The sequence below is a fragment of the Leuciscus leuciscus genome (assembly GCF_965113295.1).
Source record: "Leuciscus leuciscus genome assembly, chromosome: 14".
NCBI lineage: Eukaryota > Metazoa > Chordata > Actinopteri > Cypriniformes > Leuciscidae > Leuciscus > Leuciscus leuciscus.
In genome coordinates this window covers 29,066,602-29,093,530 of record NC_138738.1, presented here as the reverse complement: position 1 = coordinate 29,093,530, position 26,929 = coordinate 29,066,602, and the positions used below count along the sequence as shown (strand labels likewise).

Sequence of the window (26,929 nt, the reverse complement as noted above, 5' to 3'; positions counted from 1 at the left end):
GTTGCCACCTACTGGTATGTCGATGTAATTTCCCACCACTAATGAACAGATGGTCTAAAATGGACAAAGACAAAAGGAGTGATACAAAAATTGAAGTGCTGTTGGACTGTGATCAGAACTCTACAAACGCCAAATTCAGCGACTGGGATTGTTGCATAAATAGTATTTTGCTATGCGTCTTCTACAATGAAATATTTTAGATGAAGAAAAGAGATTTGTCTGTTTTGATTTTGATGCTTGAAATTTAACTCAAGAAACTCTCACAACTGAAAAATAGAAATGTTTTTAATTTATAACAATCTTATGGTTTATCAAAGTGTGGTTCGGATTATCTACCAGTGTACTTTTCCCATGGCTGTCTAAAAGAAAATGAGCTCTGCTCTGAGGGACAGCTGTAGAGTTTGATTTCCCCCAAATAGCCATAAAATTACCCAGAGTGCTTGACCTCTGTATTGCTTTACCCTGGTCAGTTCCCTTAGATGGATTCGGGGATCCCTGGCAGAGGCTTAGGGACCCAGTTAATCTCTAATTGAATCTGGAACAGGTCCAGCTAGCCACAATACAGGTCAAAACAGGTATGAGACAACTATGCTTCACGTTTATTTGCTTGTCTTTTGTCTTTAAGCTTGCTTCTTATCCAAGAGCTCCCATCTCAGATGGAGCGTCGGTGAGATGTTGTTTTAAGAAGAGTCCATGCCAAAGATAACCTCTTTCAGGTGGCAAAATTCCTCTCTCTTTACTAAATCCCTTACATTTTTTAAGTCACAAGATCAAAATGAGGGCGTTGAGCCTTATTTCCCATTCCCAGTACACAGCATAGCTAAATATAACTTCAGTATTTCCTCAGCTTGTCTCCTTGTATTTATTAATGATGTCTCGGAACTGAATTGGAAAAGTGCCTTACGGGTTAAAAATGTTTTGTTTTGTTTTTTAAAATAAAAATAAAAAATCCACTGCATCAACTTATAGTTCTTGCTACTACTGGGAACATTTTAGGAAATTTCACGAGGTAAAAGAATGAAGCTTTCAACCAAAACATAATTAATGGTGTGCCAATCTAATTAATCTTCATCGAAAACATCTGCACCACTGCACTGTGCTTGAGGTTTAATTATTCACCATAAAGCCTCCCCTGATAATTCCAAGGTTGTAGCTCTTCTAATTGGGATGTTTTGTATCTGAGAAGGAAGTGGGTCAGTGCAGGGTCAACAGTGCTGCAATTAAACCATTTTCTGTAGGTCAGCGCACAGACGGTGGACCAAAGCCATAGTTCAAGGGGTTTTTGCTGGTATGCACCTCAAGCAAACTCTCCTCAAGATGTGCTTATTTGTGAAGTGTCTTTTCTCTATCCAAGTGTCTTTGAAATGTGTCGGGGGAGGACAAAGCCAGACTCTAGATATAATAGTGAGGAAGTGCTTTATGATCTCTCTGATTGAGTCTCAGCCCATATGTTTGCTGATTCTTATCTGCTCAAAGACGTGGCAATGGTCTTCCGCTCAGTGGGGGAGAAGGACAGGAGAGTATTTATGCCTCCACATCCCTTCCTCAAGTCTAAAACACACCACTTTTTCCAGTACACGGCGCCACAGAGTGAAGCACAGCATTTTCACCTTGTTTATCTCCCTCACATTAGTCTGAAAGACAGGAGTTCTGAGCCTTCATTAAGACTGTGTTTTATAGAGAGGCCTGGACTTGTTTGCTATTATCTGTCTGTGGTATTCTAAACAGAGGGGAATTAAGGCCATCTGCATTACGGCACATAATGGCTTTATTCCACAGGAGATAATTATCCCTGAATGTAACCATGATGTATCACTATCCCAAATACAAAGGCAGCATATTTGTTTCCATTTGATTACACAAGATTCATATAATAATAGGATTAGGAATATTTCCACAGTCATGGAAGGCTGTCAACCACAAAGCGAGCCAAACTTGGAGTGGAAGAAATCTTCCTTTGACTTTATTTATTTGTTTGCCCTTAAACCAAATTGCTTTCCAGCAAAGCCCTGAAAGAAGAGATTTGTGCAAGTTTCACACAGCAACATTTGGCACTATCACTCAGATTTTGAAATAATGACCTACATAGACCCTGTCCATCTCCTTTCCCTTTAGGAAAAGGAATAGTTCATGCACAAATTAAAATTTGACTCACTGTATGACTTTCTTTCTTCTGTAGAACACAACAGATCTCAGTGTTTTATTGTCCACATAATGAGAGTCAATGGGGTCCAATGTTACGGCTTAAGGATTCTTAAAACAAATATTCTGTTATGTTGTACTGACGAAAAAAAAGTAATCCAAGTTTGGAAGGACATGAAGGATTGGATGTGCTATCCCTTCAAGTGAACTCTCTCTATACATGTTTTGGATGTGAAAAAGGTTACCTGAAACTGCTGGCTTCGGCTCTCTTGTGAGCAATGATTACACAAACGTGTACAGTATGTAATGGTGTTCATGCAATCAGCAGACAGGAATCTCTTTATGGCACTGTGAAACAAAGCCAGGTCAATTATGAATGCACATACTGCATGCACCTTAGCACATAATCAAACTATTAATCAGTGGGGGGAAATGAGATCTTTGACCCTTCCCTCACTCTTCCCCCTAACCGAATGTAGCTATTAGCCAACAAACTTTCAAAAAGGATATGGACTCTTGTGAGACTACTGATTGAGGCAGAAGCAGAAGAAGTGACCAACAAATGCTCTGAAAACAACATTCCGTCTTGAATCTACAGAAGATTTAATGCTTAAAAACAGGTGTGCATTTCACCATCTTCACTATGAATCTCGATGTTATTTTGTTCCATGTACCGTAAAATTCTTCCTTGACCTCAAATGAATAATGCCCTAGAGGAAAGCATAACGGGAGAGTAACATCTTCCAAACTGTATCCACTTGGCTAATGTTTCAATAGAATTACATTTTATTAGAATATTAACCCTCCCTCGCTTTACAGATGAATTGGCTGTCATGGTAAAACTCAGCTTCAAAATTATTGGCCAACAGTATGATGTAAGACCTCTTGTGAGTCTTTTCAGTGATTTACAATGCTGTAAATTATATCCTGGTTCATACTGTAACAGTTGACAAATCAATTGTGCAGACTTTCTGATAGGCCTGAGATGGTACATAACAGGTGATGACAGGCTGAATATTTCCATTACTCAAGGAAATGGAATCTTTTGTAATGTTGCATTCTTTGTCTAGGTTACTATCAGAAACCTATTGTTAGTTGTATTGAGCTACTTAAATCAGAACAAACGAAGTCTCGGGTTTTAACATCCATATTGGGTGATCTGACCATGGTGAAAACCTGGGTTAGATACAAGCTCCGGAAAACTTGGATAAATCTGATATCAACGAGAATTTATTTTGATTTATTTTTCATCCTAACTGAATCTCAATTATAGCATTGCTCTAGACAGCAAAGCATTCATTCATTTTACACAAAAAAAAATAGATAAAAAAAAACATTACTGTATAATTCATTTTTATGCTTATTTCTTAGTGATAAACTAACAGATACTGTGAATTAATATACCATTGACACAGCAAAATAAAACTGTATTATAAAACTATTTAGAAAAACAGATAAGAAGGAACTGGACTTCGTCTGCTTAAGTTTTGTTTTGGTCATCTTTTTGTTTTGGGAAGCAGATAAAGCATCCATGATTGACAGTTTTCTGTGTCTCTGTCTATCAGAAGTATTAAAGCACCCTCAGGGTTTATTTGAAATTGACTCCACATCCTTGTTGCCTGAAGTCTAGTAGATGTCAGAGGAGAGAATGAAGGTCAGGATTCTATATAGTAAACTGACAGCTAAGCTGCCTTTATCCCAGGATCTGGCCCCATTTTGTGTGTTCCTAGTGGCCTCTGGTCTTTTTCATCTCCTTGGCCTAATATTTACCCAATTCTGGAACCTTACCAGAGGAAGGAACACCAAGGAAGGAACCTTGAGTAAAACTTCAAACATCGTAACTGTTGAGAGACATCCACAGGCTGTAAACCCATATTCTACCTGACACAAATGCACACATAGAGCTAAATGTGTTTGGCTGAAACTGACAGGTTAGTGTGACTGAAACCAGCAGAGAATGTTTATATTCTGCAGTGTCATTAGGAAAAGTGTTTTTGGTTGCATAAATGGCTATGTCGTTCAGCATCATCTTTGGCAAATACAGCAATTGGACCCAGAGACGCAGGGAGGGATGTTGTTTCAGTAAATGCAATGCTGTATCAGGTTCCTTTCTGATGAGGGATGGACAGGTTATGCCATATAATACGTAAGTCTGTGTGGGTGTGAAGATGAATGGGGCTTGCATGGCCTGAAGTCATATGCTTTTTATAGATTCACACCACTGCAAGGGCTGGTGGGTAAAGCAGACAGTTATGAATGGGTCTGAGTAAGACCCCATTAGCAAAGAGTTATTAATTACAGCCCATGATAACAGATGAGTGAGAGCAATTTATTGAATATTGCGCTGGGAAAAATAACCTTGTTTAATCTTCATCATTTGTACAATCTGGTTTCTTTGAGTTACAGGTTATGAAATAAGGAAGGGAAAATCTATCTGGAATATCCCACATGGTAAAAGGTACCAGTTTAGAAATATGCAACATAAAAATTTAAATAAATCCAGATTTAATGAAGTGCAGAAAAACTACATTCATTGAAATGCTGAGCTGACGGAAGCACTTTCCTGGTTGACTTGAACTTTGGACCAAAATAATGAACTTGAGAGATAAATTCATTGAATTTGTCATTGAGGAATGTAGTTATTAGGGTAGCACCAATCTCTGCCACAACTGTAATTTGATCCACGATCTTTCTGCTCCCAGACCAGTACACAAAACAGTCTTTTGCAGATAAGATTAGAAATTAAATTAAAGATATTAAAATGGGAAAACCCTTATTACATCAGCACCAATTTCCCACAGAAGTTATAACATATGTGTTAGCTTTCATATATAAGGGACTTTGTGCAAAAAAAACAACAACATATTTCACAAGTTACACAAGTTGTCCACACAAAATGTTTTGTCACTTTAGGAAGTGTCTGGGATAATGTCTTAAATAAAATACTACAATATAAAAATACTACAAAATATGATTATTTATTTACTGTAATCTGAAAAAATCTGAAAAAATAAATGATTTACTTAAATGACACTTGACGGTTTATTTAATTCAGTTCAATATAGAATGAGTTCTTTTTTTTGGGGGGGGGGGGGGGGGGGGGGGGGGGGGGTTTATACAATAAATGATCAACATTTATTTAACATGGGCATTTTGATTTTATTATATAATGCATGGCCATAAGAAGATAAAACAATACATTATTATATTGTATATGTATGTATATAGTATTATGTATGTATTTTAAGGAATTCATGTTTCTGGTTTCTATTTGAAAGTGAATGAATCAGTTGATTGAATTTGTAATGGCAAACTAATTGCCCATATTGGCTCTATTCATAACTAGACTGAATGTATGACTTCACCATGCAAGACCCAAATAACATGTCTAAATTATTTTACATCTGGATTCGTGCTTGCCTGACTTTCATTTTTACTTTGCATTTACATCTTAACTGTAAGTGTTACACCCATGTCAGAACTTTTTGTTCACTCGATTATTCCCGGTTCAGAAAGAAAGATGATTATATCCAGCCTGGAGTCTGCTGTGCAATAAATACTGTGGGATTTTTTTTTTTTTTTTTTTTTTTTTTTATGAAATCGTTTAGACCAATAAACTGTCTGTGCATTTTAATCTTAAAGAGCAATTTACTCCATAAATATCTAGAGAGATTGCCAAGGTCAATATATGTTGTGGTCTGCAGTTCCACTGCAATCAAAACACAGTCTTGAATTTCTTTAAATGTTTTATATATCCCTGTTTGCCTAATGCACGTCTTTTGGCCGACTATATGTTAAATTGCTTTAGGTTGCCCTGGGTCAGGGTTCTGTGGAGAGTTGCGTGTTTCACTTAATTGTACTGTAACACAATTCAAGGAAGTCGTTCCTGCAGTGGAAAATATTTAATTCATATCAACACGTCATCGTCAGAATCACAGCCATTTGATCCAGAAGCTTTTGCGCTTTAATGATTTTCCCTTATGTTAACATGTCATGTCTCAGTTCATTACATTTGAACCTGTTCCAATGAGTCACAGTGTTTTCATGGTTTAAGTCATATGTCATGAAACAACCACTTGTTCGAGAGCCTCTTGAGAGTATACCTGTCCTTCAAAAGATTGTGTGGTAAAGAGACAGCTGTAAATTCATTGTGGTTACAGCAGTGGGAATGACCGAGGTTCAGACTTTTGATCTTTTTCAAGTCTCTTTCACAGCATTCGAGTGGAAGCGGAGGCCGGGTGCCTCACAGTTCATTTTCCAGCATTTAGAAGACATGAGAGAAAGTCAGAGTGGATTGTGATGACTTGCAGAAGAGTGGTGAAGGAGCTCTCTGTTTCTCAGCAGTCAGAACACAATGCCCACCAATCTCCCTGTGGCAAACCCCATGCGAACATGTATGGAAGGTTCAGAGGAAAAGCGAATGCAGGTCACTTTCCCTCAGTGTATGAGATTAAGTATGGGGCCTCCCTCTCCTCACTATCTGGCACTTTTTTGGCTCTGGCTACCAGGCACCTTTGATCTCCCTCTCAATGGACCGCAGACTGCTGCCAAAAGAGGGGCATGGTAGGCTATTATAATCAAATCCAATCCAGCTCCATCTAACAGCAGAGATGGAGTGATATATTTAGATTGTGAACATAAGTAATGAATTTGTGCTGTGGGGTATGCGGGAGAAGTAAGGAAAAGAGCTAATCAAGCGTTAGATGTTTTGGCAGGGCTTCACCACTGAAGAGATTTAGTGAAGTATTGCTCACTCATTTGAGAATGATTAAGTGGATTCTTACGGTCGGTGTGGAGAAAAGAAGGGAGAAATCCTGCTGGTCTGTCTTTGCTTCCGCCTAGAAAAAAAGAACAGTCCAAAAAAAATGTATGCACTGTTCAAAAAAACATTTTTAAGTTAATACTTTTCAGCAAAAATGTATTAAATGTATCATAAGGGATAGTAAAGACATTTACATTGTTACAAAAATTATATTTCAAATAAATGCTGTTCTTTAGAATTAAAGAGTCCTGATAAAATATATCGCATTTTCCACAAAAAAATATTATACTGCACAACCATTTTCAACTGTGATAATAAGAAATGGGTAACACTTTACAATAACATTAGTTAATGTATTAACTAACATGAACTAACCATGAGCAATACATTTGTTGGTGTATTTGTACATCTTTGTTAACATTAGTTAATCAAAAAATACAGCTGTTCATTGTTTGTTACTTCACAATGCATTAACAAATGTTAACAATAACTTTTTATTTTAATAATGTATTAGTAAATGTTAAAATTAACTTTAACAAAGATTAATAAATGCTGTAGACGTGCAGTTTATTGTTAGTTCATGTAAACTCATGTCAATGAAACCTTATTTTAAAGTTTTTCCAAGAAATGTTACTTGAGCATCAAATCAGCAGAATATGTGTCGAGATTCTGATGGATCATGTGACACTGAAGCCTGGAGTAATGGCTGCTGAAAATACAGCTTTGCCATCACAGAAATACATACAATTTGTAAAAAATATATTAAAATAGATTGCAGTTGTTTTAAATTGTAAAAATATTTCACAATATTACTGTTTTACTGTAGTTTTGATGAAAGAACTAGATAGATAGATGATAGATAGATGGATAGATAGATAGATAGATGGATAGATAGATGGATAGATGGATAGATAGATGGATAGATAGATAGATGGATAGATAGATGGATAGATGGATAGATAGATGGATATTATTTTCCAGATAATTCTTGTCTGACACTGTTTTCCAGATAAGTTTTGTCTGGCACTATAGAGGGCACAAATGATCCTTGATTAAAAGAAGGCTTTTGTCGTATCCCCAGACCGCAGGAAATGTGAACATCTCAGCGGTGCTCTGTCAACATGCAGCCGGGTTGGTGAAAGACTTATTTGTTAGGCGGTGACAGTATCAGTGGGCTCATATCATGTTTGCATATTTGTCTCTGCTTGACAGCAGCCCACAAAAGGGGGAGGCCTGGGGTTAAATCCTGATGTATTGAGCTTCCCCGAACAAGAGGAGTGTGGAGTGACGTGTTTCAGACCCCCATACATCACTCTCTTTCTGTCACACAGTTTTAGTTGTCCCCTGCTCTCTCTCTCTCTCTCTCTTTCTCTTGATTTCTTTATCTCAATGTTTCTGTCTCTCTGCGTCTCCCCAATTTTCTCAATTTACAAGCTGTTTTGATCGACACATTTCTTTGTTTTTCTCAGTTCTCTCTTAATTTCAGTTCTCATTTGCTTCCTTTTCTTTCTCATTTTCTGTCTCCTGCACATGTCTAAATTTATTTATTTTCTCTAATTATTCTCTCTCAGCTTTTCTGTCAGCTTGTGTCATGTTTAATAGCCATCAATAACTGAGTAGAACCTCTCAGTTACCTCTCTCTCTCTCTCTCTCTCTCTCTCTCTCTCTCTCTCTCTCTCTCTCTCTCTCTCTCTCTCTCTCTCTCTCCTCTCTCTCTGTATAGCTGTCTTTCTTTCTCTCTCCTTTACATTCACTCACACACAAAATAACACTGCAGCAGGTGATGAGAGCACTTCTCTCTTCTTTCTTGCTTTATGGCCATCTGTGGCCTCCTGAAAAGACTCCACTGAATAAACAAGTCTCATTGCCTTCTCCTCAAAGGCTCCATTTGCTCTTATATTACAGGCCACCAATAAAATGCCCTGTAGGGTGTAGGCCGTTCTGCCTATTTAACCAGTTTCCCTTAGTAACAGTGTCAAGCATACCACACATCTGACTGCAGGGTGAAATATGATAATTGTATTGAGAAGTAACTATATAGAGAAGGATTTTCAGATAATAGCATTTGTGGAGTGTCTGGGTCTCAATTCAAACCTTTTCAATGCAACTCTATATAGAATTGCAAATGTTGACATTCTTACTGACATTCTTATCTACAGACACTCTTCAAATATGTTGCTTTTCGAAAAAAGAGAGTCAAGTTTAGTATAGATTTTTTAGGTGTTTGAAAGATTTTATGCTCACCAAGTCTGTATTTATTTGATCAACAGTGCAAAAAATAATATTGCAAAATTTTAAAGTACCGTTTTTTATTTTAATATATTTTAAAATAGCTAAGCGAAATTTTCAGCATCATTACTCCAGTCTTCAGTGTCACATTATCCTTCAGAAAGCATTATAACATGCTGATTTGGTCCTTAAGTTAAGAAACATTACTTATTATCAATGTAAAAAAATAAATAAAATTGCCGCTTAATATGTTTATGTAAACCGTAATACTCTACCATTAAAAAGTTTAAGATTTTTTTTTTATTAATACTTTTATTTAGCAAATATGCATTAATTAATCAAAATTTACATTAAAGACATAATGTTACAAAATATTTCTATTTCAAATCAATACTGTTCGTTGAACTTTCTATTCATCAAAGAATCCTGAAAAAAGTTCACTGTTACCACAAAAAAATTAGGCAGCAGTTTTTAACATTGATAATTATAATTGAGCACCAATAATTATTGATAATAACTGAGCACCAAATGAGCATATTAGAATGATTTCTGAAGGATCGAATAAAATAATAAAATGCATTTAGCCTAAATGTATTCATAAAATACATAAAATATATTCAAATAGAAAACACTTCCTTTAAATTGTAATAATATTTCACAATATTGCTGTAATTTTGGTTAAATAAATGCAGAATTGGTGAGCATAAGAGACTTTTTTCAAAAATTCTGAATTATTCCAAACTTTTGACCGGTATACATACCCTCGTTTAATCTCAGACTGAACTTTGCAACTATTAAAAGGCCTAATGTATGAAACAGATGTCTGAGTGCAAAACTCCTCAGCCATAATAAACTTATTTAATAATAATAGTGATGAAGGTGATGTCAGGATTGTGGATTCCTTTTAAAACTCTTCCTTATCCATCACGGAAAGAGCAAGAGAGAACCTCATTTCGCCTCCCAGTGCACTCCTACCCTGATAGATGTGTTCCTGCCACCGCACAGCCGAGCCTGATGAAACTGAGCTTAAAAGAGAAAAACCGCCAGCCAACCCCTCACTCCACACGCAACCATTCCTAATGAAAAAATTGAGCTGGAAGTATCTCAGTATGCTTTTGCTAGAGACTTTGCTAGAGTCTTCAGAAGAAAAATCTAAACACAGTATGTTATGTTGTTGAGGTCTATCCTGAAACTTTAGAGGTGACAAATGTGAAATCACCAGAGTCTTTAGGAGAACTTTGTGAGAAAGTTCTCCTAAAGAACTTAGGAGAATGTGTGATGTTGAAGAGGTCTCTTATACAAGGAGTATTAAAGGAGACCATTGTGAGAGTGTTAGATAGGAGACCAGTGTGAGAAGCAGGAGATTCAAGCTAAAGTCTCCATCTGATGTTAATGTAACCTAATTTCTGTCTAGGAGGAACATTTGAGATAAAAGTTTCATTTTTGATTTTGATTTGTAATTAAAAAAAGAAAGAAAGAATAAATGAAAGAGCAACCTCTTATAGTCTTTAAAGAGATTACAGCAAGACAATTAAGAGACCTCCCATGTGTATCACAGCCCATTCTCATTTTGGACGGTCTCAGGTTTGTCAGCTTTAAAAATGTTCAAATGTTCCTCTTCAAAGGGATTACAGCAACACAATAGAGATGGTTTATGTTTTTTGCACAACATTCTCAGTTTTGACACATTTTCTCTCAGATATTTCTCGTCTCATTTGTCTCTACTTTTATTTTTCCAAAGGAATTTTAGGAGAAACATCTGAGACACTGTTGATACTAAAATAAGGAATATTTGAGAATCTCAACTAAGTCTCCTGAGCTTAGAAAGAGCAACCTCTGAGCAATAAAATATTATGAAATCTTGAAATAGATTACAGCAAGACAATAAAGAGATGTTCTATGTTTCTTCCACTGCATTCTCAATTTTGACTAAATTTTGACTAAATTTCTCTCAGATATTTCTCAGGTCTCATTTGTCTCTACTTTTATTTCTCCTAAGGAATTTTAGCCACTGAACAGAGACACTGTTGATACATAAGAATCACAAATAAGTTTCATGAGCTTAGGAAAAGCAACTGAGCAATAAATATTTTTAACAAAAATAAAGACTAATTCAAAATAATAATAATAAAAAATACTATAATTGCAAATAATACTAAAATAACATTGATGCAACACAATTTATGTGCCACTGAGGCAATAAGAACACAAAACAAAAAGTCCATGTAGATTATCATTCGTATTACAACAGTATATCATTGATCACATCAACTGATTGCAGTCTTATTTTGTGGTAGTACAAAGACTGAGAGCTTGACTGACAAATAAAAACTCATGGAATGTGCATTTGACATAGCTATTTATTTGCACTTCGTTAAGCAAATAAAACAGACAGCGAAAAGAAATACAGTGTCTTCTCCCTCAGTTTCTTTTTCTGCCCTGCTCTGTCTCTCGAAGTGTGTGTGTGTGTGTGTGTGTGTGTGTGTGTGTGTGTGTGTGTGTGTGCGTGCGTGCATGCGTGTGTGCGTGCGTGTGTGTGTGTGTGTGTGTGTGTGCGTGTGTGTGTGCGTGCGTGCGTGCGTGTGTGTGTGTGTGTGTGTGTGTGTGTGTGTGTGTGTGTGTGTGTGTGTGTGTGTGTGTGTGTGTGTGTGTGTGCATGAGAGCACGTGTATGTGCTCTCACCCCAGTGCCACGGAGTCGTTTAGTCTGGGTCTCCGTGTGCAGGATGGAGGATGGGGCCGTTTGTGTGCTGTGGAGCATGTCTTAAAGTTGACCCTCAGCGTCTCTTGCAAAGGAATTTGTGGGCTCCCTGCCTCACTAATCCAACACCTGCCTTTAGTAAACCCAGCCTGGGCCTGACCACAGACCTCCCAGGTTAGTCCACCCGTCTCTCAGCACTCAGGTGAGGTCTGTACAGCCACTGAAGGTCTTGCATTCATTAGTCTTTTGAAAGAACACACTTTGCATTTGAGCTCAGAGTTTTAAGGAACACATCAATCACGTAAATCATCATTACTCTAAATGTGTCAGCCAATACTGTAAAAACAACTCTAAAGCAAAACATATAGCACATGGCATGTGTTTGTGCTTTGGCATTTAGTTATTTTAATAACATATTCAAGCAATTTCAATTGATTTGAATGAGCGTAGCTGACTTACATACCTTCAAGCAATAATAGCTTTCAAGATTGTGCCAACTGGCTGGAGTTGTTTGAATTACCCCAGAATTCAGTTTAACCAAATGTTGTTCTACTGAATTCTTGTGGGAATGCATTTTATGCAAGCACACTTTTCACTTATACCTTTATGCCACTGTTGTGATTAACTGTTTCCTTTTAGATCCCAGTGTGTTTCTACTCCATTACAAGCCTGGTAGAGCACATTCAAGACCAAAATTCAAGACAACAAATCTTGATAATATAATGATTATTATAGTTTTAATTTAAGTTTGTTCTTTAAGGTTAGTTTAGTGTTTGTTAGATTTCACTCTCACTGTGTCCCAATTCGCCCACTTATACTATGCCCTACTGTGTTTGTAAAGAAAAGGTACACTTTTGAGTGGTACATACATAGGGGTGAAAACGATACCCTCATGTCACGATTTGATACATATCACGATACTGAGCTCACGATACGATATTATTGCGATACTCCAAGACATGGTAAAAGGTTAACAAAAAATGTACTGTTGATTAAAATGCTAAATTTGGTATTACATTGTGGGTGTAAATGAATAGGCTTGGACTTGGTACTGGTAACTCAATGCACAGGACAATGGTGACACCAGAATAAAAATCCTGTCACCGTTTAAACTGCCATGTCAATCATCTTGTCACAGTTAAAATCCTCCTCATTAAATTAAATGAAATTTCCTCCTGTTTCGGAGAGAAATATAATAGCATGTTGATCTGCCAATCGTGGGCCTTCCGTCCAGAGACTCTCCTTGTGTGTTCGCAATTTGCATAATGATGCATTTAAAAGTTAATGACCAAACGCATCTTTACAAAAGTTCACAATGCTGTTGCAGATTAAATATAATTTGGATAAAATTTTATAAGTATCTTTTCATCATATTAGATACTGATTATTAATCATTCAAACCCCTTCGTGTTTGTAGTTCTAATCGAACCCTCATCCAACTCGCAATGGATTATGGGCAATAGCAATTAGAGTGTGCATGCATTTGCACTTCAAATTGTAACAGGAAAAAGTAGACCATCCGGGTATCTTTCAGTATACTACGATTTGGGACACACTAATTTTAAATTTGAATACTGTTTAGGATGGATAGGATGTGAATTGGGACGTAGCATCTATCCTTTTTTAAGTGCTTTATAGATTTTAATTAACAAAAATGTTTTCATTTAGTTTTTGTTTTAGATTTCAGTTTTTGTTAACAATAACACTCATGTGAACTTGTGCTACACAGTGATGTTATTGTTAATTAAAGCTGACTCTAAAATTATTACAAATTACAAATTTTCAGTAGGCTAATTGAAGCTAAAATGAAATAAAATATAAATATTTGATGGAAAATTTTAACCTAAAAAAACTGAAAATAAAAATTAGACACTGAAATAAAGTTTGTTGAAGTACTAAAATGACTAGAAAAAAAACAAAGAAAAAAAAACAGGTAAATAGAAATATTAGAAAAATAACTAAACCGAAAGCACATAGCAAAATTACTGACACTTAAACTAAAATGAAAAATGAAAACATAATAAAGGCTAATTCAAAATATTAAAAAATACAATAGTAGTATATAAATAATAGTAAAACAACACTGGTGCCACAAAATTTGGGAACACAAAACAATAATTGCATGATTATGATTCATATTACAACATACATTGATCATATTTGCATAAGAAATCACATATATACCAATCTTGAAATGCAAAGTTAACACTAGAAGCTTTATGTGGGATCCCAAAGGTCAATGATTGTCTTTTAAAAATGAAACAGGGCTTCAGAATGTGATGGGATATTGCGCATTTCATAGCTGTAGGCAGATCTTGAACATGAGAAGAACAGGAAAAAAATAGAAACCAAGATCGAGAGTGGAGGAAAGAGAGAGAATGAGATATCCAGGTGCTGGGATTTGGTGTTGAATGTCCACAGATTGCTTGGGGCAACAGATTTCTTACACCTGATCTGAGGTGTAGTCTCCTTAGAGAATCAGTCTGCAGGTCCTGTCTCTAGTACAAGGTCACTCATTACCAGGTTCAACAGTCCATCCGTAAATGCATTCATTAGCATAGCAAGAATGTTGTGGTAAGCTAGCAGGTTTAAAAAGAATTGTCATCATTTACTCACCCTCAGTGAAGAATGTCGAGAAAGGAAACAGAAAATGGTTGATGGGGTCCATTGACTTCCAAATAAAAAAAAGTTCCATACTATGGAACTGTTTGGTTATACCGTCTTCAAAATATCTTCTTTTGTGTTCAGCAGAAGACAGAAATTCATACAGAGTTGGAACAACATGAGGATAAGAAAATGATGACAGAATTTTCAGTTTTGGGTGAACTATCCCTTTAAGGTTAGCATGCATCTAGCTACAGCGTTAGATGTGGAAATGGAATAGAATGTTAATTTTATTGTTTTGTAAAAAGATTATTTATTAAATCATTTATTTAAACATTTTAGAATACTAATTGCTCATAAAGGCTTACTTCAAGCTAAATCATAGAATGAACTGGTGTGACGTTAATTGCGTTATACGTTGTAACAAAATCAGGCCAAAACAAACTTTGTTTGGAGTTTGTTTTGGGAGTTCAAAACAGCTTGGCAAAGCGAACTTTCCAGAAAAGTCGGGTAAACACCTTTGAAATACCATTGGTCGATGGCGTTTACGTAATAGGTGTTCTCTGAAGCTCCACTTTCTTTGACGTGGAAATGCTCTCCAGTTCATTCCATCTTCTGTCCAGTACGTGGAGGTAAGATATGACACTGGAGAGCTGCTTTATAGTAGAAAAGTTGTAATTCTAATAGGAAGCGACACTGACACTGTTTTTAGTTTAATGCAGAAATGCTTTAAGCAATATACTATGATCAGATGCTTTCTTTACAACTGTTTTCTCACCACTGTCATTTTCGTTGTGTGTTTATTTAGTTATTGAGAGGAAAGTGCACAGCACGTATATTTACATATTCATATAAATACCGCTTCCAGCAGCATGGGGATGTCGGGATGTTCGCTAACAGTACCACTTCAAAGGTATTCTTTGTAACTTTTTTTTTATTGCTAAATGAAGAATGAAACAGAACTTTGCCGTGATTATATCGGGGCCTTTAGCATTTTTGTGGCCCTTTCCTGTGGACTTTTATCAAGTTTTGCTAAGCAGTCTGCAATAACAGCAATAGGTCAAGGTCAAAACCCTGTTCTTAATTCACATGCCATGCTGTTTTGAATTGAATGTGCCCACACTTTTCACACTGTTTTTCTCTCTGTCCCCTTATCACGCTGCCTCTCAGTGTGCCAGCGAGTTAGCGAAGCATTATAGAGCGATTCTCAATGGCATTGCATACAATTCTGCACACTTGGCAGAGGCTGAACAGCCACAATGGAATCACAATTGCCCACTGCTCTAAACATGAGTCTCACCATACCCAAATGCTGATAAGCCAGCCTGAGCAGCAGTTAAACCTGATGGGACACAAACAATCCCAGATAACAAAGTGGAATCGAGACAAAAGCCCCCATCCCCCCTCTTACAATGAGGGCTAGAATAGAAAGAGAAGATTTTAAGAAAGGTGGCATGCCAATGAAGAACCGTTGAACCTGAATAAGCCAGTTTAACTGGCCTTATAGGAGATTTGGCGGTGTAATGTTTCCTTAATGCTGTGTGACACTGAACAAGAGAGAGCGTTGTAAAAGGATATGTAAGAAACTAAATGTGTTACATGCGTCATTGAGTATGAAACTTTCACCTATTTTTCTTTCTGTCTTGAAACAGTTTGTCCTTTAAGATACTGAGTGTTCAGTTAGTGAGTAAGAGACCAGGAAGGACACAATAGTATAAGTAGTATCATATGAACTTTAAACCTGTCTCTTTAAATAACTGTGATGCTTGTGAAAGCAGAAATCTGAGGGTTTGACAGTTGGCCAGAGTGTTATTTACGGATGAGGATGTGTGTAAAGTTTGGGTGATGAATAGTTCCAAGTTAATACGTGAGCTTTTCAGCATTACCAGTGAATCCTCTCGCTGACGTAATGATTGTATTAATAAGAATGCAAAAAAAGAAAGGAAAAGGTTTGGGGGTATCATGAGAAGTTATAATACATGATATTCATCAGAAAACGCTTCTCATGTTAAATTTTAATATGAATGATGAATTAACAATGGACAACAATCTACATTAATGATAGATTTATATACTTTTTATATACTTATATACTAGTTATATACTATTGCTCATTAAAGTTCATTGATAATACATTTACTCATGTTCACTTATAATACTTAAAATCTTAAAACATGTAATATATGTAGATAATAACAAACAATAACAAAGCTAATAAATGCTTTAAAAGTATGGTTCATTATTATATGGTGCTAACTATGCATTAACTAATGTTAACGTGTAGAAGCTTATTGCAAACTGTAACCGGAAATATAATACCAACCACTACAGTATACAGTGGCCCCCCTTTAGACACTTTTGGACATTTAAGTCTGAATTTCATTGCATTCATTACTTGGTTGTGAGTGGCTGTTTGGGTGTGCAACGGTGGATTTACTGCCCATTGTATCATACATTGTAGGATCATTTCAATATGAATGAAATCCGTGGCTGCATTTAAACCATGCGGAGACAGAAAAAATCTCAGACTATGTTTTGAGCTTTCAGAACACAAATGAACCGTGTCTTGGAGGCCAGAGTAAGTCCTTTTCCTCATGCTAAAATTCAGCCGAGTTTTTTTCTGCCAAAGGCTCAAGCCACATGCTACGGGTCTCCTGTGAACTCTTTTTCTCCACACAACAACAGCAGTGCCCCTGCCCTTCACTCAAACTCAGACTCCACCCACACGTCTGTCAGCGACAGGAGCAGCCCCCGCTTTCCTTTTATACATCAGAGAACAGTCTCAGTGCTCAAAGCCTGCTGCTTATATTCATTAGTATTGTGAATGCTGAGTAATTCAGAGGAAATGGTAAAGTGCAGAATTGTGACATAAATAAACCATAAATGAATGTCTGATCATGTTTTATGTTGCTGTTCAGCTGCTGTTTCAAATTTGTATTCTGTTTTCAAAAATGAGATCATCAGTGCATATTAGACAGTATGTCAGAATCATGGCCAAGCGTGTTGGTGCAAATCATTCAAAGTGTGAAGAAATTCTTATGTCAGCATCCAGAAGTCAGGACTTTTCTACATTTCTTAAAGGGGTCCTATTATGCTTTTTTACATATTCAACTTTCTTTAGCATATAATTTAGCAGTTTGAGCATGAAAAGGGTCTGCAAAGTTACAAAGTATAAAAAACACTCCAAAGGGAGTTATTCTTTATATCAGTAAGCATTGTTTCTGAACTACCTAAAAAAGCTTGATTGCAGTCTTGAGTTTTCTTCCGGGATTGTAAATGTTACAATATTCCTCATTTAAATAATTCCTACCCAATGCATAGAAAAAAAAGGGACGAGGCCTGGTTGTAATAGTAGTGTATTGAAATTTCCAGTTATGGTAAGAAGCATAACATTTCTAAAAACATGCTCGAAGTGGTAGACCAATCACAACACACTGGTCCACCCGACCAATCAGAGAACATTGTGCTTTTCAAAAGGAGGGGCTTCATAGAGACTGGAACTAAACAGATATTTACAGACAGACTACTGTAGGTAAAGAGGTGCTGCAATAGTGTATATGTGAACTTTTTTTTAACATTCAAGCATGAAATCCTGTTCTAATAGACCCCCAAAACCAAAATCAAGGGCATAATAGGTTCTCTTTAAGGTGTGGTCACAAATTTCAGTGACATTTCACGGGCAAAAAAAAAGGTCCATTGTCAATTGTCAATAGCTTTCAAAACAAGCAACTTTTTGTTGGTCAGCGTGGTGAATTTACTTGCCCAAATTGAAAATGAGGGAAATCTATATGGGGAACATTTTTTGCCTCACACAAACTCACGATCACACAGATTCTTATTGGAATGACTGTATTTTGCTAGCAAAACTTTGCTGAGCAATATTAAATGTTACCGCACCTTTTCTGTAATGTTCATTTTCAAGACATCAACATTTTTCTACTGGGGAAATCAGTGTAGCGGAAGGTTAAAACTGTTGGGGAAGAGAAATGACACTCATTTGTTTCCACATCCACTGCTTGAAAACCCTAGGGGGGAATAGTGTCTCGCTCTTTTTTCATGTCTCATATTCGATTTCTCTTTATTCCATTTTCTTTTTAATCCTCGTTCTCCACAGTTCATTCTTCCTTGTTCCTCATTTAAAACGCCTAAACAGAGTGAAACTACATAGTAACTGATACTGTGGTTGCATGCAAATTTTGTATAAATAACCAAGGAAAGGAACTTGTGCGTCATCTCCTTTATTGTATGTTGCTGTAAGTGTATCTGATGCCCAGAGAAAAATAATTCATTGTAATGAATTTCTTCCCATCTTTGTTCTTCTGCCAAAACAACCCTTCTCTTTTCAGCAAGGACTGAAAATTATGTGGACCTTTTGCCCGCATCCTTCCAGATTATCTGTCCTCTCCATCTCCCCCTGTCTCTCAACTTTGATTGGTTCAGCATCTCGGCCCAATCAGCAAAAGCTCGGCCCGCACACAAACCATGTGAAATTGAACTTGTGGTCTCATTACCAAACAATAGGATTCAAGCGAGAGTCAGTGCAGCGTTACAGGCCAAACACAGTGTGGTGGTTGAATGGCCCATTAGCTTCTCTCACAGGGTGGTTCCCAGCAGGGTTTATTAATGACCTTAGAGTGCTAATGACCTTTCAGTCTTCACTTTCTCTCTACCTGTAAACTGATCCACCGAAAGCGACTCTATTGTCTGATTCTCAGGGCTCTCTGTATCACTCTCTCTCTCTCTCTGTCTCACTTGTGCCATTCTCTTTGGCAAAGTGTTACCATTGCCACCTTACTCTGATTAAGAGGAGCTTAGGGAATATCCCATGTGATAAATCACAGTATTGACACAAAAACATACACATTCTCAATTAGTCTGACCTTTGGAGAGGTGTTCTCCTGTATCACTCAGCAGAAACTGAAGTCCAGACTGCAACAGAGTTTGACTGTACAAAAGAACAGAATCCTTATCTTACCTAAGTTTAAAGCAATTGGTAAATGTAAGTCTGGATAGCCTGAAGGATTTGGAAATTCTGAAAAATTTGAAGAATTCATAGCATTATGAGGTTAATGTCATACTAATTTAACATGCCATTAAAACATTTTTGTAGCACTGACAACAGGAGAAAACTCACTAGAAATCTATAAGATAATTTTGTGATAACAGTTAAACCTCCAAGTGAGATACGTGGGATTCTGAAATAAGTCTGGACCAGAAAAATGTGTCTGCACCAAGACCCTTCCGTCTTTTCATTACATTTATTAAGCAATACTGCTCAAATCACAGACTTGAGCGCATAAACATGTCAGGTTATGATACATTATTTATATTGATGCAGGGGATTCCCAAGTTATGTTATTCTTCTTCCAAAACATTAAAGGTTTTGTGAAAATCATAAATTGGTGCTTCATTTCATTTGTTTTATGGGAGAGAATAAGCCTTGTCATTTTCTGAGGACTTTCCAAGAGAAGAATAATAATGCCTTCTCTAATTTGCACTGTCTAGAAACCGTCTAGGAATTACACAGGGTAGGCTATATTTGAAACAAACACCTGGAACTTCTTCAGAACTACAAAGGCGAAGCAGAGAAAACGGGCTCCTGAAACAGTTGGTATGGATTAAACAAACTTCCCTTCTCTCTGAGCTGAACTCACTGAAGATACAGAACGAGCCAGACCCCCCTGGAGATTTAAGTACACACACTCGCACATATGAACGCATTCGCAACCGTACCCATATGAACCATGCCCACAGGCTCAATGAGTAATGTCTGCTCATCATGGCAATATAAGCCATATGGTCAGTTGTAAATACTCAACATCTTTACTTTGATCATGTGTAGGTCTGAATGTAGTTCTAAATTAAATAAAAATTGCATATGGTTTACTTTAGAAATTCATACAACTACATCAAATATTATGATTTGATAAGACTTTCTAGTAAGGTTTAATTCATTAAAATGAATAAATGCGTCATGTATTATGAAATAATTCATGATCCTAATATTGGTTAATTTGATGTTTGTTCATAATATATGAACTAATGTTCATTAATCTTCAAAATCATAATACATTATTAGTAATAAATGTATTACTAATACATTTATAACATTTAAATTTGTATAAATTAACATTAGTTGATGTACAAACATCAAGTTAACATCAACCTAAATGAACAAATGCTGTAAACAAGTTTATTGTTAGTTCATGATAAATATTGTAAATAAACCGTTGTAACATGTTAATGATCTTGCATACAAGTAACGCATGTTCTCAAAAGATACAAGACATAAAATAATTATTAAGCTAATGCTTAAATAGTGAGTACTTATGGGTTCATTTGTAATCAAACAAAACAAAACGATTCAAGAGAATTCCAAAATATTTATATATCTTTTATTTCAACGGCACATTTTTGTCAGACAATATTACAAAACACTGAACATACACACTGAGTATATAAATATAATTTTATTTACAAAACATTTACAAATGCAGCTAGCATTGTTCTTGAAATGTACAACTTATATATATTAAAAAAAAAAGTGTATCATTTCCCACAAGCATAGCAAACAGCATAACATCAGTTTACAATAGCTACATCTAATCTTGATTTGGACTTGCTTCTCTCCACTCAAATGTGTGGGTTTTCAACATCCCCCTCCATTTTACCAGACATAACTGTACATTACACATTGTGTATGAAAATGTGATCTTTAGTCTTTCCGGCAGATGTACGAAAGCCACTGATAAGTGGAGAACGGATTATATGAGTCTCTCTGTGGCTCCAGGACAGGGAGGGACCTTTTCCAGCAATTTTACTGACACAAAAGCCTAGCTAGACTTACAAGGCTAATACGCTTACAAATCAAATCAATACAAGTGCTTTCTCAATACATTTATAACTGTAATAATAATGTACAAAAAGCATAAACATTCATCTGTTTATAAAGATTAAGCAAACTGTATGTGTACAAAGTTGTTCCACTATTTTACAAAACCTCAAATTTTGCTATGCCTCAAGAACTCAAAGTACAGAGAGATTTACATGACAGTTCCCTGTTTATCTCTGAGCTTTGCAGAGCTGGTGTTGATCAACACCGTCATAGAACGTTCATAATGGTCCCTGGTTCTCCACAGCGGAGTATTCAGTCTCAGACACATGCGAGGCATCGATGAGCCTAGCAAGGCCAGTTTTGGTAGAGTACTTGAAGATGAAGGCTTTCATGAGGTCGTAGCGGTAGTTCTTGTTGATGAAGTTGTAGATGATGGGGTTCAAGCAGCAGTGAAGGAGGGAGAACCACTGGGTGAGATGCAGTGCTGCATAGAGAGCGTTCTCTAGAGTGCAGTTGAAGGGCAGCATGTTGAGAAAGGCTAGCGTGTCAAGCAGTAGAGCTCCATGGTAGGGCACCCAACACACTAGAAAGACCACAATGTAGGTGAAGACGAGGCGACGGCTGATGCGACGTTCCTGGTCAGCTGTGGGTTGGATGGTACCGGCCAAGAGGACGTAGAACACAGCAATTATAGGGAAGGGAATGGCAAAGCCGAGCATGAAGAAACTCATTTGGATGCCAACTGTCCACTCCTTAGTGGTGTCTGCTGGGAAAACAGACTTACATACAATGCTGTCTGAATACCTGGATTTCTCAGCCTGAAGGAAGTATGTTTCAGGGAGGGCGGCAAAGAGTGCCAGCAGCCAAACGCCCACACAGATTAGCTGTCTGGTCCTTCTCTTCCTCTGACTGGGACCGTCTCCAAAAAGTTTCACGGACAGGTAGCGGTCCACACTCATGCACGTAAGGAAAAAGATACTGCTAAAAAGGTTGACACTGAAGATCAGATGTGTAATTTTGCACATGGCATCACCAAAAGGCCAGTGGCCGAGCTGAAGCAGAGAACTGATGGAGACCGGAAGAGTGGCCACTACGCAGAGGTCAGCTATGGCTAGGTTGAGGATATACAGGTGAGTCTCGTAACGTTTCCTCTCAGATCGCACGTTCACCCACACCACCAGAGCATTGGCGGCGAGGCCGATGATGAAGAGGAAGATGTAGAGCACAGAGAGGGCGTAGAGCAACGCCTTCTGGCTGAAGGTGCTGTGACACACTTCCACGTGGGAGACATTATCGTCAAGAGTTGAGAAGTTTAGGTCGCCCAGTTCATCCAAAATGTCATTGAAGTCATTGACGTTCACACTCATCTTGCCACGTCTTTGTTATTGCCGCTAGTGGGACACAACGGCTGTGACCTGAAACAAAAAAAGAGCCACTGTTATGACACGTAGACAGAAAGAAAAAAAACACGAACGGGACCAATTAAACTCAGAGGGACAGAAAAATGTAAAACAAAGAACGTTTATTTATAAAACACACATAATCTGAAACATGTCGAACACACCAGGATCCCTTGTCAGAGAGCAGGACCTTAGAGGATTTTTTTTTTTTTTTTTTTATAATTCAGTGCACGGGTTTATTTTCCAGGCTTACTGGATTGCGCTTAATTTAAAAATAAATTTAAATGTACACAAAATCAAAGAGGGAAGGGACAATGAGTCAAATAAGTGTGTCCACATTTAATAAAAGGAAAATATATATTTAAAATATGTTCCAAATTCTTAGAAATATGCTTATTCATGAAAACTTTCAATTTAATGACTCTAATGTGGTGTAACCATCAAGCAAGTAATAAAAAAATTATTTCACCTTGAATACATGTAATTGTACACATCTAAATCATTATTTTCAAAAACTGTTCTAAATATAATTCTCAATGTTTTTTATTTCAAATATTAGGGATATCTTATTCACAAATATTATCTTTTTGGGGAGTCGGACCACATGACATTGTACAATATGATCCGTCCTTGTCTTGTCTTAAAAAGGTCTGATATTTAAGAAATGTATTGACCTTAAACATACAGTCATGAACATCTGCACGTCCATGTTTCTGCACATTGGCTGCACCACGCTCTCTATGACTAATTTGCAGACAAAGGTTTTGCAAATAACATTGAGCTGTGAAGCAGTTTTGTTCAGAATTTGTTTTAGTGTTCCTTCATTGTATTGACTGTAATAATATCAGACTAGACTGATAAAAAAGCAAACGTGATTCAGTGATCAAAGACTAAGCTGTAGTGCTTTGCTGAACATAAGGACTAAATGCCTGGCAGCAATACTCAGATCAAAAGCTTATTGGCAGACCTCAGTTGTCATGCAGTGACCTAGTGAAAAGCTAAGTAGTTATCCATGGCAAATGGGAGGCATTAAGGATCTACAAAAAAGTTCAGCACAACCAACAGGCCAGACGAGTGAGCACAATGATAGAGAGCAGAGTGTAACTCTCCTGAAGGCATCAGAGAGAGACTAATGCCTGTTAGAAGTGAGATAAGTCATAGACAGAGGGGAGGATGGGCGGCTGCTGCTCCCTTTGCGACACAGAGGGGTGAAAGGTTCTTTTCTCAAAATGATATGCTCAGCTTGAGGACTGGATGCCAGGCTTTGAACTGACAAAAGCTAAAGAGAACAGAGAACCACCAGACTGGCGCTGTGTCAAAGTTTTTACCATTTACACATTCTCAAACACAGATGTACACACATCTCTAATCACACAGTTTTGATCTTCAACCCCCAGGGTTTGCAGAATAGAAAAAAAAACACTGGCACACTTAAGCATGCTTTTAAAACTAAAACTTTGTGCAGTGAAGCAGAAATGATAAACACAGTTATGCTCTTTCACATTTATTAAGTAAACATGGAGAATATTAAACAAAATATCTGTTTACAATTGGCCTGGCGTAAAAAAAAAAAAGATACAACTATAAACTTGTGTTTTGCTAAAGATCCATCAAGTGATAGAATGAGTTTAGGCTTGTTTATTTTCTTTCCAAATCAACCCACAGTTCTGACCCTTGAACACGGTTAGCGCCTGACCTTAATTTCATTAAAAGAAATATGAGAAGAGACACAGCTGCTCTTAATGCATCGTGTGATCCTTACTGCAAGATCCTCAATCGCACTCCAAAACAAAGACTTATTTTACAGCTTTCCACTCTGACATCATTAGACTAGGGAGACAGAGAGGGCAGCGTAAACCTCTGACCTGATTTACCAGGTGCAATTGAAAAAATCAGGTGCCATAAAATGTGATGGTCCATTACAGACGGCCCCAAGCACCACCATCACGTCCCCCAGCCTTGTTGTAAAACTGTTGCGTTTACACTGCTCAAACACAGCGGCCCCCTCACCTGATCTCACGGCCCCAGGCATCAAGCACACTTGCCTGCACAAAGACTTAGCTGTGCGGACACAGCGACTCTCCGTGCTGCCCCCTCCTTCTCTCTCTCTCTCTCTCTCTCTCTCTTTAAGTCTAAAGTTCCATTGAAACTCAGTATTGTTTCACTCCAAAGTGTTCTGCAAGCATGAAATAAGGGAATTATCAGTCATGGTTAAAGAATGAAATCTTCACTGTACTGAATGTGAGTGCGGGGAAAATGTAACAACAATACAAGGAGTAAAACAAATCCCTTGAAAACATGCTGATCATGAAACTGGAAGGAAACTATACCATGAGAATTTAAATAAATTAGTCCCACATTACATAACGAGTAGCCTACTGAAAGTGTGGACTGAATAAAAAACAGAAATATGTTTTTATATAAATATTAATATGTTTCTGTTCATAAATAGACAGAATAATGCTAAATAAAATAATGTAAGAAACCTGAGTCAACATTTTCAGAAGGGGAGAGTTTCAGTTTAAGTAGCTAAATACTGCATTATTTAAACCCTTTGGTAGCCTACCAAAAAAAAAAAAAAAAAAAAAAAATTCACAGGATTCACAGGAACTGATTCTTGCTCCAGAAAACAAAAAAGACCGAAAGCGTCTCGAAAGAGATGAGAAACAAAAATAGTCACTTTACCTGACCCTGTAGACACAATAATGCATATCCTAGCCTACTCTTAACATGTGCATTTAAATTCATTTATTCTAAAACAACATTCATTTGTTTGTTACATTAGCCTAAATATAAACGGATTTCACGTTGGTAATCCAAAATCCGCCGGATTGGACACTTCTAATCCACGCCACCATCTGAGAGTTTCGGGCTCGGTAAATTTGTTAAGAGAGATATTTTTTAAGTCGGCTACCTTAACTTTCTAAGTGTAGAATTAGAGAAAGTTACTTGAGGTTTTAAGACCGCATTTAATACTGATAGGCCTATCTTGTAACACCTTAAATTAGTTTTTAAGTTGTTCATGGTCCAGTACGAGTAGGCTATGGAAAAGGCTGCATTTAAAAACTAAAATCTCTCACACAAACACGTGCACACACAAACAAGACGTACAAATTAACTTACAATCCTTGTGGTCTGATTTGGTGCTCCTAGACTTTTAAACGTAGAACTTTGGTATCGAGATTCCGATGCCTGGAGAAAATGTTAAAGTCTTGTGGTTATCCGTACGAGAGGATGGCGTGATTGTCCCTCTGCGCTCTGACTGCACTTGCTAATATAGTGCTGGGAGCAACGCCTACCGAACGCTATCGGAAAAGTGAATCACTTCAAGTTTCTGTCCAACAACAATGTGAATAGCGGACGTGCGACACATCGGATTTCCACTCCCATTTTAAACAGCGATATAAACAAAAAAGACTGTTCGAATATAAAAATACGCCTTTGTGTTTTGTTTTCGCACGAGAGTTGTTTAGAGAAATCAAAGAAGCCTATCCATGCGAAAGTTTCATTGAGGACTTCCAAAGTTTCACAGGCTGAAATGTGCTTCGTGTAATATATTCTCAAGATTTTTGTATTTAAACATTCTTTGCACTATTCAAGGTAACACTTTATTTAATGCTGTAACAATTAATATTATATATTGCTAACATATCATTTCCCATCTTATCATTCCATTCAAAGAGTTTTAAATGTATAGAATAGCCTAATAGCCTATATTCAAATTGGAATGTAGGCTACCAAATGATCTGTTAAGCATTAGCTATGGTTTGTTAGCTAATGACTAATTATAAATTAGGCCATATAATACAATTATTATATCATATTACCGGTAAAAGGACTAGTGCCCTATCAGTCATATAAAATTGATTTAATTTTTAATTTAATTTTAAACATTTGATTTTTAGTTGCTTTGTTAGCTTGCAGTGCACCATGCTGTAAGTAGCAGGTGAATGTTGTTTTGTTGTTTTTCCTGTGTTCCATTCTTTTTGCATCCTCTTGGCAATCCCTCAAAGACTTCCAAGCAGTTTGCTAAATTTAGACATGAGGAAGCTCACCTGTTCTGAATCTTCAGCTGGCCTCTGTTTAGCTTTATATTTTCTGGATAATGGCCAGTCCCTATTGTATGTGGCTTGGAAAAGTGGAAACTGAAATTAAGCATGCTTAACAATGTCAATGAAATCTTGATGAGATAAATTGTTCAGGGGTATGGAGTGAAGTGATGCATTTGATTGTAGAAGCATAAACATTAATAGTGCA

At 36.9% G+C, this 26,929-nt stretch overlaps 1 protein-coding gene across 1 annotated transcript; it reads right to left on the bottom strand.

Annotated features, from left to right (window-relative positions):
• Window positions 1-20,816: 20,816 nt before the first annotated feature.
• On the bottom strand, window positions 20,817-25,952 carry ackr3b (atypical chemokine receptor 3b). The gene is made up of 2 exons (XM_082137457.1): window positions 25,796-25,952; window positions 20,817-22,687 (listed from the first exon to the last, which is right to left on the bottom strand). Exon 2 carries the CDS (start codon window positions 22,637-22,639, stop codon window positions 21,551-21,553), a length of 1,089 nt encoding a protein of 362 aa, XP_081993583.1. The 5' UTR covers window positions 22,640-22,687; window positions 25,796-25,952; the 3' UTR covers window positions 20,817-21,550.
• Between the last annotated feature and the right edge of the window lie 977 nt (window positions 25,953-26,929).